General features: G+C 45.5%; 1 protein-coding gene across 2 annotated transcripts in view; it reads right to left on the reverse strand.

Moving 5' to 3' along the window:
- DPP8 (dipeptidyl peptidase 8) overlaps positions 1–13,926 on the reverse strand; it is a 63,515-nt gene that overhangs the window by 18,337 nt on the left and 31,252 nt on the right. For both annotated transcript variants that reach the window (XM_073568870.1, XM_073568871.1), the window contains exons 5-10: positions 10,637–10,805; positions 9,989–10,099; positions 9,780–9,908; positions 9,523–9,584; positions 9,000–9,100; positions 1,220–1,394 (exon numbers count right to left, since the gene is read on the reverse strand). In XM_073568870.1, the coding sequence (XP_073424971.1) occupies positions 1,220–1,394; positions 9,000–9,100; positions 9,523–9,584; positions 9,780–9,908; positions 9,989–10,099; positions 10,637–10,805 (747 nt within the window). The remainder of the gene's footprint in view (positions 1–1,219; positions 1,395–8,999; positions 9,101–9,522; positions 9,585–9,779; positions 9,909–9,988; positions 10,100–10,636; positions 10,806–13,926) is intronic.

Consider the following 13,926-nt stretch of genomic DNA (forward strand, 5'->3'; position numbering starts at 1 on the left):
AGGAGGCGGCGCCAAATACTGAAGAAAGAAATGACTGATGGATGCGAGGCATCTGTCAGAGGGGGGGGAAAGACCTGCCCCCTGTCAAAATTCAGGTATTTTTGAACAATTTTAAAAACTATTATTTCTGCGGTGGAAGGGACGCTAGTAAAAGAGCCACCTTGACAGAATGCAGCATTAGTGCTGCACAGGGTGGCTCTTTTACTTAAAAACGCCTGGGGGGGGGGGGTGACAGGTTCCCTTTAAGTTAGAGGGGCAAATAATACTGCACGCCCCACTTTTCAGTTTTTGAATTTCCACGAAAATTTAGAATAACCAATAAAATTTCGTTCAACTTCACAATTGTGTCCCACTTGTTGATTCTTCACCAAAGATTTCCTACATCTGATGACATTTACAGGTAGGAAGATCATGCAGCAGAACATATGCTATTTCAAGTGTTCCATCTACCACTTTAAAGCAAATCTGTCACCCCATTTTTGGCCTATAAGCTGCGGCCACCGCCATCAGGGGCTTATCTACAGCATTCTATAATGCTGTAGATTAGCCCCCGATGTAACTTGAAAGATAAACAAGATTATACTCACCGAGGGGCGAGTGCGGTGGGTGTCGGTCTGGTCCCTCCCATCTTCATGCGATGACATCCACCTTCTTACTTCTGCTGCGGCTCCTGCGCAGGCGTACTTTCTCTGCCCTGTTGAAGGCAGAGTAAAGTACTGCAGTGCACAGGCGCCGGGAAAGGTCAGAGGTCCCGCGCCTGCACACTGCAGTACCCCCGGGTGAGTATAATATAACTCGTTATTCTTATCTTTCAGGTTACATTGGGGGCTTATCTACAGCATTACAGAATGCTGTAGAAAAGCCCCTGATGGCGGTGGCCGCAGCTTATAGGCCAAAAATGGGGTGACAGATTCCCTTTAAAGTGGTAGACGGAACACTTGAAATAGCATATGTTCTGCTGCATGATTTTCCTTCTTGTAAATTTCATCAGATGTAGGAAGCACACGTTAAACATACTGCGCACTCTACCAATTTAATATATTTTGCATATCATGGCCCACTTGAAATATCAGGAAACACTGAGTGGCTGATGGTACACATCTAAAGAATGAGCAGTCATGACATTGTGCACATTTCACACTGTCATCAGGATGTCTATACAAAATCCTTAGAAACAAAGTTAAATCCTCTACATTGGTGTCACATGTTACTGACATACATTTATCCATATATCTGTTGTCTCTTCATAGATCACAAGGGGTGTTGCATATTCAGACCCAGAATCTGATAACCGATGATCACAAAATTCTTTGTAGGGAGCCACAAACAGTGAGGGTTGAATAAGAACAATTTGCAGACGGGTTTGTGGACGATCTAGTAGGATAGCCCATGCACTGCAAGGAAAGATATACACAAATGAAAAACCACAACAGATCACAAAGATCACCAATAAACATTTCCTGACCTGGACCCCTTACCTTAAAAAATGAAATGAAAATTAGGACAGCCTGCATATATTTGTACCCATTAGTGAGCTCATCATTAAAATAGTGCGTTGTCTGCAGATATATCATAAATGCTTCATAAATAATGGTCTTAGCTCTGGGACCAAGAGAGCAGGCAATCAAAGATATTCCCTATAGAAGTCAACAGGCGTTACATAAAGTCAAGCATAAAATGGTCAACATGGGAATACCATCTAGGGGGGTTTTCATTAGGACAGACTACTAACAGATAATGGAAACATATCATGATCATCTAAGAAATGCAAAATCCCTTCATTCAACAGCATATAGGACCTACAGGAGTACAAGTAGAAGCAACGGGATCCAAAGTCTAAACAAAAAAGGATCAAAATGTAAATTTTTTGTCTTACAGAATACATCAATACCATAAAAATGTTGAACCTATGTAGGTCACCACAAAAAAAAAAAAGCACAAAACAATGATGGAAACAAAAAAAACAAAACAAAAAAACAGAAGCACAATAAAAACCATGCACCCTAAAGCAGACAAAAATGGTTCACTAAACATATTTAAAGACCTTACGACGTATACCTATACGGTTTACACATAATAAACTAGGATATGGATCAGTAGGTTGAACAGCCTTATGAAAAAGCCTTATGAAAAAACAACTATGTATAACAATCAAAACCATGGATATATCACAGAATATATACACACACACTCATATATATATATATATATATATATATATATATATATATATATATATATATATATATATATATATATATATATATATATATATATATACACACACACATACATATATATATATATACACATACATATATATACATACATATACACATACAAAACCACCATGGTTACTTACCGGTAGCTGTTTTTTCCAGAACCCATGACAGCACACCAGAGAGGGGGATCTGCCCCGCCAGGACTCTACTGAAATATAAGGGGCGGCACCTCTCCCCCACTACCGGTAAGTAACCATGGTGGTTTTCCCTTCACTCATGACAGCACACCTGTGAGATTATTGGATACTTCGAACCACCTTAGGGAGGGACCACCGCTTGCAGCACCCTTCTACCAAAGGTTAAGTCAGCAGAGGAGGATAGATTTAATCTATAGTGTCTAAAGAAGGTTGATGGTGAGGCCTAGTTAGCGGCCTTACAAATTTGATCAATCGATACCTCTGCTTTTTCAGCCCAGGAGGTTGCCACGGTTCTGGTGGAATGAGCCTTGATGCAGTCAGGAATTGGAACACCACTAGCTGAGTAGGCTATACTAATGGCCTCCCTAATCCATCTGGCAATGGTCCACTTTGACACTCCGCAACCCTTTCTGGCACCCTGAAAGAATACAAATAGGGACTGGGACCTCCTCCACTGGCTAGACACTGATATATATTCTAGCAGGGCCCTTCTAACATCTAATGTGTGGAATTTTTATTCCCCTGGATTTTTTGGATTTCCACAGAAGGAGGGAAAGAATCTCCTGACCCACTCTATCCTGATACACTTGGGTATTAGGTGGGTTTACCGAGAGGGCCTGTAAGTCACTTACTCTACGGGCCGAAGTAAGGGCAACTAATATAATCGTCCTTAGGGTTAGATATTTTATAGGCAGTTATTGAACAGGCTCGAATGGCTCTTTTGTGAGGGCCTCTAACACCAGGTTTAGATCCCATGGGGCTATTTTTGGTAATGATATAGGTCTGGACCTGTGGCAGGATTTAATGAACCTAGCTACCCATCTGTTTGCTGCCAAGTTACAATTATATAGTGCGCCTAGTGCAGACACCTGAACTTTAAGGGTATTCACAGCTAACCTCCAGCTGTAATCCTGATTGTAAAAATTCCAAAAAGTGGCCTTAATCGGGGGTTTTTGGTCCAACTGCTTCCCCAGGAACTTATTCCATGTTCTGCCATAGATATTAGTCGTTACTGGCTTCCTACTTTTTAACAGGGTGGCCACTAACCCCAGAGAGAACCCTCTATCCATTAGAAGCAACCTTTCAAATATTGGACCCCGAGTTAACAGGTCTGGGATCTCCTGTAGGTGACATGGATCTGAGAGGGACATCTGCAACAGCGAGAACCAGGGTCTTTTTGGCCAGAGCAGGGCTAATAGGATCACCCTGGCTTGATCTTTCCTGATTTTCCTCACCACTGTTGGGATCAGAGCCACTGGGGGAAACGCATAAGCCAGCCTGAAATTCCACAGAATTTGCAATGAGTCCACTGCCCATGGCTTTTCTTTTGGGTTTAATGAACAGAACCTTTCGACCTGCCTGTTTTTGTTGGCGAAGAGGTATATCATAGGTTCCCCCCAGAGTTGAACTATCTTCTGAAAAACTGACTGATTTAGAGCCCATTCCCTTTGCTTTAGTGTACTGCGGCTCAGGAAATCGGCTTCTATATTCTCCGCCCCTTTTATACGTGCCATCAGAGAGTAGATGTTGTTCTGCTCTCTGAAAAGTGTCGCTGGCCGCCTTCATTAGGGAGTGTGATCTTGTACCCCCCTGGTGATTGATGTACGCCACTGTTACTCTGTTGTCCGACATAATACAGACGTTGGGGCCACTGAGGAAGGGAATAAAATTTGTTAGGGCTTTGCTCACTGCCCACAGTTCTCTCAAGTTGGAGGAAGCATTTTGCTCTTGCGGCCCCCTGGGCCGTATGACCCCTTAGGTGCGCTCCTGAGGAGCTTGCGTCTGTCAGAATTATGTCGGTCACTGGTTTGCCCCATAGTATCCCTGACGTCAAGTTTGTTCTGTCTAACCACCATATGAGAGAGTGCCTGACCTCTAAGGAAAGCTCCATTCTTCCTTCTAAACACCCTTTTAGTGACCTTTGTGCTGACAGAATTTCCGTCTGAAGCTGTCGGGAATGGAATTGTGCCCACCTCACCGCCGGGATACAGGACGTCAGGGTGCCTAGCAAGGACATCGCGTTCCTCAGGGTCATGTGGGGTTGGGCTAGGGCCGCTAATGTCACATTCCTCACCTTTTCTACCTTGGCCTCCGGTAGTAGACAGGTTGGTTGTTCTGAATCCAGGATGAACCCTAGAAAAACTTGTTTCTTTAGGGGTGGTAGCATTGATTTTTTGATTATCAAGCCCAGTCTTTGAAGGGTGTCTGTCACTCGTTCTACCTGTGCAGTGCAGTGGCCCTCTGAGCTGCCCACTATTAGGAAGTCGTCCAAATAGGGTTTTATGACCGTGTTGTGGATTTGGAGGAAGGCTGTCATCTCCGCTATGACTTTGGTAAACACTCTCGGGGCTATGGATATGCCGAATGGAAGGGCTCTGAATTGAAAATGCCTGAGATTGCCCTGGATGTAAAGAGCTACTCAAGTAATTTTGATAACATGGATGAATGGGGATGTGATAGTATGCATCCTTTAAATCGACTACAGCCATAAAACAATCGTGATGTAGCAGCTTTATGGCTGTAGTTACCGATTCCATCTTGAAAGTTTGATTTTTTTTTATCCACTGAGGCCTCTGAGGTTTATGATTGTCCTGAATGACTGGTCTGTTTTTTTTTTTTGTTTTTTTTTATCAGGAAGAGGGGTGAGTAGAACCCATTTTTTCTTGTCTGCTTGGGACTTCGGAAAGAACATGATTGTCTAGCAGACTTAAGATTTCTGATTATAGGGCCAATTGTTCCCCTATCACGTTTCTGACAAGGGTCACGACAAATAATGTTACTGGTTGGTGTAAAAAAGGGATCTTGAGGCCTTCCCTTATGATGTTTAGGATCCAGGAATTGGAAGAGATGTTTTCCCAGGCCTGGGAAGAGAGCATCAACCTCCCCCCTACCGGAATGCTGGCGTCATTGTGGGGATTTCTTGGAGGTTGAGGTGGCTCCTCCGAACATGAATCCGGACTCCTTTTTCCTCTTATCCCATTTTCTGCTATCCCCCGGACGACGGCCCCTGTTGAATTTTCCCCTATGAAAGGGCGGCCTCCTCTGATCCACTGGAAACCTGGGGAAGCCCTTCTTCCTGTCACTTGCCTTCTCTAAGATGTCATCTAGGCTTTTTCCAAATAAAAAATGACCATCACAAGGGAGAGAGCACAGCTTAGCTTTAGACTGCAGATCCCCTGGGCAGCCCTTAAGCCATAATGCCCGTCTCGCTGCGTTTGATAGTCCTGCTGCTCTTGCTGTCAATCTCATTGAGTCGGCGGAAGTGTCGGCTAAAAAGCTGCCGCCCCGTGCAGCAGATACTTGTCTGCCAATAATTTTTCTCTTGAGACTTTTGAAGCCAGTCTTTCAGCTGCTGCAGCCAAATCATTACAGAACGTGCAGTGCAGGTGCCCGCTATTGCCGGCTTCAGTCCTCCTGCTGCTGCTTCCCATGTATGTCTTAAATAGGAATATGCTTTTTTATCTAGTGGGTCCCTAAGCACCTCTGAATCCTCCAGGAGCAGGGCTGATCTTTTAGATGATCTGGACACTGCAGCGTCAATCTTTGGGACCTTGTCCCATATTTCTGTGTACTTATGTTCAAAGGGGTACCTCCTTTTAGAGGAGGAAGGAAGGGCTCCTGACCTCTCAGGCTTCCTCCATTCTCTCTCAATGAGTGCTTGGACTTTCTCGTTGACGGGAAAGGTCCGTTTCTTCCTTTCCTGTAGTCCCCCGAACATGATATCTTCCAGGGACTTAGCTGTTTTTTCCTCCTGTAGGCCCATGGTTACTCTAATGGCCTTGAGGAGAGCATCCGTATCCTATATTGGAAAACACTGTTTGCCAACCGTGTCGCTATCTGAGGAAGCGGATGGGTGTTCCGCCTGAGATAAGGCCAAGGAAGAGTCTGAGAAAGAACTAGGGGGATCTTTCCTACTCTTTTTCCCTTTCTTTAGCAAAGCTTTAAGCTAGCCTTCCATCTCTGACCTGATAACGGATCTAAGGTTGGTTGCAAAGCTAGGTGCTTCCTCCGCCATGGTTCGCTGAATGCTGCTGGTGCAAAGGTCTTTCTGCCAGTCTCTTGCTAGGGGTCTTCTACATATAGCACAATCTCTATTGTTCCTCTTGCTCCCTGCTTTTTTGGGTTTCTCCTAAGGAATTTAACACAGAAGAACCCTATTAACCATGTTACTAACATTCACGAAGATCACTCACCACCGTAATTAAGCGTACCAGACTGAGGCTGTGGAGGAGCACGTGACCTGTGCTCTCTGGACATCAAAGAGTCCCCCGACCTGTGGCGACTGCTGCTTTTGCCACTTGAACGGCTGCCATGCTTGCGAGCCGAGGGCTGTGATGGAGGCAGAGACGGTGGAGACGGCGACCGTTCCTGTTCTGACCCCATGGTTACCCAGCCATGCTGAGGTCTTCCTCCTTTAAATAGTTCTGGTCCCGGTGAGCATCTTCCTCCCCCTCCCCCCCTGCGACCGCGCACTACTATTCCATGCGGCCGGTGTCACACCAGGCGCCATATTGCCGTTGCTCTGCTGACGTCAGCCAGTGCGCTCCCAGGCTGCTCTGCACCGCCGTCAGCGGCCGGAAGACACCCCCGGCTCTCCCACGTTACGCGCTCTGAGGGAGACAGCCTGGGGGCACGAAAGAGGAGAGTGAGGCGCGGTGGAGCGCCCTGGAATTAGGGACCGCCAGTCGCGCCCGCACGAACCCTGAGCCCCCTGGGACTGTGCTACCAGGCACCCGACGGCCAGCGCTACAGGGAAGATGACCTGGTCTTCCCACGCCGGGACGGGCCTGGGTACTTTAAATCCATGACAGGCACCGCCACTGTCAGTCTGGGATTCCCTTCCAAGACAGGAACCCAACTGAAGCGGGAGAGAGGTTGCGTCCCTTATATTTCAGTAGATTCCTGTCCTAGCGGGGCGGATCCCTCTCTCAGGTGTGCTGTTATGGGTGAAGGGAAAATACTCTGTTAATAAGTTATAGATAGTAATTACATGTGGCCATGGTTTCAGCAAAAAGACTGCCGCACACCTCGACACGCATTTCACCGCCTACCTGCAGTTTCCTCAGGAGGTCCTCAAATATTCTATTGGATTCCGCACTGGAGACTGGCTAGGCCACTTCAGGACATTGAAATGCTTATTACGGAGCCACTCTTTAGTTGGCCTGGATGTGTGATTTGGGTCACTGTCATGCTGGATGGAAGACCCAGTCACGACCCATCTTCAATGCCCTTAATGAGAAAAAGCTGTTGTTGGCCAAAATCTCACAATACATGACCTCATCCATCCTCCCTTCCATACGGTGCACTCGCCCTGTCCTCTTTGCAGAAAAGCACCTTCAAAGTATGAGGTTTCCTCCACTATGCTTCACTGTTGGGACGGTGTTCTTGGGGTTCTACGCCTTCCTCCAAACATTGCGAGTGGAGTTGATAACAAAAAGTTCTGTTTTGGTCTCAAATGACCACATGACCTTCTCCCATGCATCCTCTGGATAATCCAGATAGTAATTTGTGAACTTCAAACGGGTCTGGACATGTGCTGGCTTTGCGTGTCATGCAGGATTTTAGTAAGACACTACGCAGTCATGGATGTTTGAGACCGTGGTCCCAGCTCTCCTCAGGTCATTGACTAGGTCCTCCGATTGTAGTTCTGGGCCGATTACTGACCTTTTCAAGGAGAGCTTCCATGGAGCCCAAGGCTGAGAAATATTGACAGTCATCTTGGGTTTCTTCCATTTTCTAACAATTGTGCCAACAGTTGTTGCCTTCTCACCAAGCTGCTTGCCTATTGTCCTGCAGCCCATCCCAGCCTTGTGCAGGTCTACGATTTTGTCCCCGATGTCCTTAGACAGATCTTTAGTCTTGCCCATGGTGGAGAGGTTGGAGTGTGATTGATTTGAGTGCATGGACAGGTGTCTTTTATACAGGCAACAAGTTCATACAGGTGCAATTAATACAGGTAATGAGTGCAGAGTAGGAGAGATTCTTAAAGAAAAACTGACAGTTCTGTGAGACAGAATTCTTGCTGGTTGGTAGGTGATCAAATATTTCATGCAATAAAATGCAATTTAATTATGTAAGAATCATACAATGATTCTGTTTTTTTTTTTTTGTTTTTAGATTCTGTCTCTCACAGTTGAAGTTTACCTACAATAAAAAGTTACAGACCTCTCCATACTTTGTGGGTGGGAAAACTTGCAATATTGGCAGTGAATCAAATACTTTTTTCCCCACTGTACATAGGTTCACCATTTTTAATGACATTTATGTATTCTGTATTAAAATAAATTGATACTTTTTGTATTCTGTAGGTTCCATTAACAGATAAGTAGGCATCTCTGGAGCATCGCATCCTCACTATTTAGGCACAGCAGTGTTTCATTTGGCTGTCCACTCACTTCCAATAGGGTCGAGCTCCAATACCAGGCACAGCGACACATACAGGCCTGATTAAACAATCTAGGGTAGCATGGCACTTGGTAGATACAATGACAGCCTCCCATAGTCTCTGGCTGTATATGATCCACATTACTTGGTCTTTAGTGTTAAATATTAGATCAGGCATTAGCCTCAGAAAACTCACTACTTTCCATCTGGAGTCCAGCCAGCTCTAGCAATGTATTCACACCCAGCAAACAGAACCTCAAACGGCTGCCGCAGCTCTTTGTCTACAGCATCCAACACCTGGAAGACAATGAATAACATTCCAGTTATAGCTGACACCAAGCACAGTCCTATCAGGGACAGAAAGGGTACGGGTAGCTGTAAGGTAGGTTATTGTTTTTTTGCCCCCGGCTAATTTAGTGACCTGCTGCAAGTCGGATTCTGTACTACAGCATTTGTGGCTTTACCGACAGCTGCCAATATTAATGAAAGTTGTGAAGATGCCACCTATGGCCACTGCAACATTTATAGGACCATTTTCATTTAGGCTTGTATTAACTGGCATTTTACTGTCAGTAATTAATAATGCGAAAAAAAAAACCATACTATAGTATTTGATGAAAAAAAGCATAGTTTCAAAATTTGAGCTTAAATCGTATCATGGAAGCACGTGAAAAGGTAATACAAAGTGAACTCAAAAACAAAACTAACACTACACTTACTCTGCCCTCTGCATCCACAGTTATTTCTGACAGTTTAAATGTCACTTTTGGGTTTGCAGTCCCTGGGGAAGAGAAAAAAACAAAACGTAATTGATCAGAATTCAAAAACAGTTTTACCTGCAAGACCAAACTACATTTAATAGTAAACTTGAAAAGCAGCATAAGGATATGTACACAGACATTATGCTGCGCTTTTGGAGCAGAAACTCCGTTACTGAGGATTTTGACATTTGGCGAAAGCAAAACCAAACACTTACCAGCTTTGGGGTACCTAAAGGAATCTGTCCTTCGGGTTTCCAGCATTGGGGATGTCACATGGATTATCTCAACTTCAGATTCATCATTTTCTTCATAGAGGATGCGCAGTATCTGACCGCCTGATGGAGCTGCGGCATACAGACGAACTGTTAACCACTGCTTCTCCACAAGAGGTGTGATTAGAAGACTTACAGGACACAATCCTTACTTGTCTCGTTACGGGGACACCACCAGTAACCAGTGTAGCGATCAAACTCCTCCTGTAACACAAAGGAGGCTACTCCAGCAGAACGGGAATCTTCTTCCACTCCTACCAAGTCTGTCGTAAACAGAAGTCACTTTATCCGATTCATTTTTGGGCAGAAGAGACCTAGCCTAAACTCTAATATCACCACTATCAACTGACTGAGCCTAGGCCCCAGTCTAGTACCAGTACTAAAATAGCACTCCATTGGAGGAAATAATTATCCCCTCATCTCCAGGCTTTCAGGTGTAAAAGAAAAAAAAAAAAAAAAAAAGTCAAGATTTGTTGGTGGCATTTATGAAGAGATTTTGCAAGTTCTTGCCCTTATGAGCCTCACAAAAAAAAAAAAAAAAAAAAAAAGCGAGTGTGGCTCATTAAGGAGTTATGTCTATGGCAGGGGACTAGTGTACGTTCTAGCCAAAGTCTATGCCAGCTCTGAGGTTCTGTAAGTTTCATGTTCTGGCACAGAGAGCCCAAATCAAAAAATCCAAGAATGTTATTAAGGGGGCATGCAAACCTTATTTCAGCAGCCTTTGCAAACATGACTGGGGTCTAAAATGCCAGTCGTAATAAAATTCCCCCCTTATGTTTCCAGACTATATAGGCGTTTACCTTTGTGCACAAATGTCAGCCTGCGCTCGTCTCCGGTCTCTATATTGGCCACCCACAAATCGTTGCTGTGCACAAACGCCATCCAGGTTGGGTCTGCGGGACAGATGGTGGGGTCCATGCGAATGTTGGGACAGTTGCTTTCCAGTAACTGTGGCTGCAGTGACTGTTTCTACAGATTAAAACAAAGGAAACCATATACTAAAAACTAGATTATTGCTTCAATATATTTTTTTGATCTACAAAACAGGAATTAAGAGAAAAAAAAAAAAAACCTGAACATGTTGGGGTTGGCATCTATCATTTTTTCCCACAAATATACTGCAAACACTATAATCCAGCAATATATGATTTAGGCATGATGATCTCCTCAGAGATGTGACACCTCCTTATTCAGCATTGTCTTATATGTATGTAAGTGCCCCAGTCCTTAGAGCCAATGATGAACAAGCCTGGCTATATTCTGCTCCACCAGTGGCCTACAATGAATAACACTGCACACAACACTGCACTAATGTTCCATGCCATGTGCAGTGGTATTCAATGGAGGTCTCTGATGGATAGTTATATGCCCCTTTATCAGCAGCCATGATGAAGACCAGAGGCGTGTAGGGAATAAAGCTGTACTAAATCTATTACCATTATATTAGGGATTAAGAATGCAGTTTACAGCATATTTGTGAAAAATATGATAACATGGCAGTCGCCACCATGCTATGGTAAGTGACACTGCTGCTTTATTCTGTAACGCTGCACTTTTGCCAATAGTAATACCTTGAGTAGAGTTACAAACACACACTACAATTGGCAGGAGTGACACTAAAAAAAACAAAACCTGTCTTTTCCAGTTTACAAAACAAACAACTCAAGAATTAGGAAAATATCTGAAATAATTTACTTTCAGTAGTTGCTGGTTATCTCACTAATCGACTCTTAAAAGAGGAGTGTCTCATACGAATATATTAACCCCTTTACCCCCAAGGGTGGTTTGCACGTTCATGACCGGGCCAATTTTTATAATTCTGACCACTGTCCATTTATGAGGTAACTACATTAGATGGTGGCCCGATTCTAACGCATCGGGTATTCTAGAATATATAGGCAGTTTATTTTTGAAGATTTAATAATGCAATAATGCACCCCCCAATCCTAATATGTATGGTTCTCTCACCACCAAATTCTGATATGCATGCTACCCCTCAACCCCCTATCCTGGAATGCATGGTCCTCTTACTTCCGTTTCGGAGTATGCATGGTCCCCTCACCCCCCTTTCCTGGTATGCATGGTCCCCTCACCCCCCTTTCCTGGTAAGCATGGTCCCCTCACCCCCCTTTCCTGGTATGCATGGTCCCCTCACCCCCCCCCCCAATCCTGGTATGCATGGTCCCCTCACCCCCCCCCCCCAATCCCGGTATGCATGGTCCCCTCACCCTCCCCCCCCCAATCCCGGTATGCATGGTATCCTCACGCCCCAATCCTGATATGCAGGGTCTCCTCACGCCCCAATCCTGATATGCAGGGTCTCCTCACGCCCCAATCCTGGTATGCATGGTGCTCTTACGCTCCTTTTGGGGTATGCATTGTCCCCTCACCCCTCTATCCTGGTATGCATGGTCCCCTCACCCCCCTTTCTTCGTATGCATGGTCCCATCACCCCCCCTATCCTGGTATGCATGGTCCCCTCACCCCCCCTATCCTGGTATGCATGGTCCCCTCACCCCCCCTATCCTGGTATGCATGGTCCCCTCACCCCCCCCCTATCCTGGTATGCATGGTCCCCTCACCCCCCCCTATCCTGGTATGCATGGTCCCCTCACCCCCCTATCCTGGTATGCATGGTCCCCTCACCCCCCAATCCTGGTATGCATGGTCCCCTCACCCCCCAATCCTGGTATGCATGGTCCCCTCACCCCCCAATCCTGGTATGCATGGTCCCCTCACCCCCCAATCCTGGTATGCATGGTCCCCTCACCCCCCAATCCTGGTATGCATGGTCCCCTCACCCCCCAATCCTGGTATGCATGGTCCCCTCACCCCCCTATCCTGGTATGCATGGTCCCCTCACCTGGTATGCATGGTCCCCTCACCCCCCAATCCTGGTATGCATGGTCCCCTCACCCCCCAATCCTGGTATGCATGGTCCCCTCACCCCCCTTTCCGTGTAGCCGCGACCAATCAGCGTCACGGCCCTCTGTCCGCGACCAATCACTGCCGCGGCTCTGTACAAAAATATTAAAAAATAAAAATAAGTTATTCTCACCTTCCGACAGCCTCCTGTCTTCTTCCACGCTCCTGGCCTCGCATTCCCAGTAATGCTTTGCAGCTTAGACCGCTGATGACGTCACTCTCGCGAGAGTGAGAAGGAAGACCGACGTCATCAGCGGTCTAAGCCGCAAAGCATTACTGGGAACGCGAGGCTGGGCGCGTGGAAAGAAGACAGGAGGCCGTCGGAAGGTGAGAATACCTTTTTTGTTTTAATTCTCTTTTTTTTTTTTTTTTTTTTACAGATTAAGGTCTGCGCCTGCCGCTGATAGGTCGTGGCCATCGGCGGCAGGCGCAGCTTACCGTTACAAACAGCTGCGCCTGTCGCTGATTGGTTGCGACTTGGCGGGGGCCTGGCGGCCACGACCGATCAGCGGCCCGTAATTTCGGTTACAGACAGACGATAAGGTATATTGTATGTGAATATATATATATATATATATATATATATATATATATATATATATATATATATATATATATATATATATATATACACACATATATATATATATACACACACACACACACACACATACATACATACACACATACATACACACACACTAGCTGAAGAGCCCAGCGCTGCCCAGGCATAGTAACTAACTGTGGTTAGTTATAGCAAATTATAATTATCCTCCATCCCATAGTCCCATGCCCATATACCCATCATACATATCCACGATCTCATAGTCGAGTGCCCATTTACCCATCACACATCCTCCATCCCATAGTCCCATGCCCATATACCCATCATACATATCCGCCATCCCATAGTCCCGTGCCCATATACCAGTCATACATATCCTCCATCCCCATAGTCCAGTGCCCATATACCCGTCATACATATCCTCCATCCCATAGTCCAGTGCCCATATACCCATCACACATCCTCCACCCCATGCCCATATACCCATCATACATATCCGCCATCCCATAGTCCCGTGCCCATATACCAGTCATACATATCCTCTATCCCATAGTCCAGTGCCCATATACCCGTCATACATATCCTCCATCCCATAGTCCA

Source organism: Dendrobates tinctorius, unplaced genomic scaffold (genome assembly GCF_039654945.1).
Source record: "Dendrobates tinctorius isolate UK_male_01 unplaced genomic scaffold, ASM3965494v1 ptg000022l, whole genome shotgun sequence".
NCBI classification, from domain to species: Eukaryota; Metazoa; Chordata; class Amphibia; order Anura; family Dendrobatidae; genus Dendrobates; species Dendrobates tinctorius.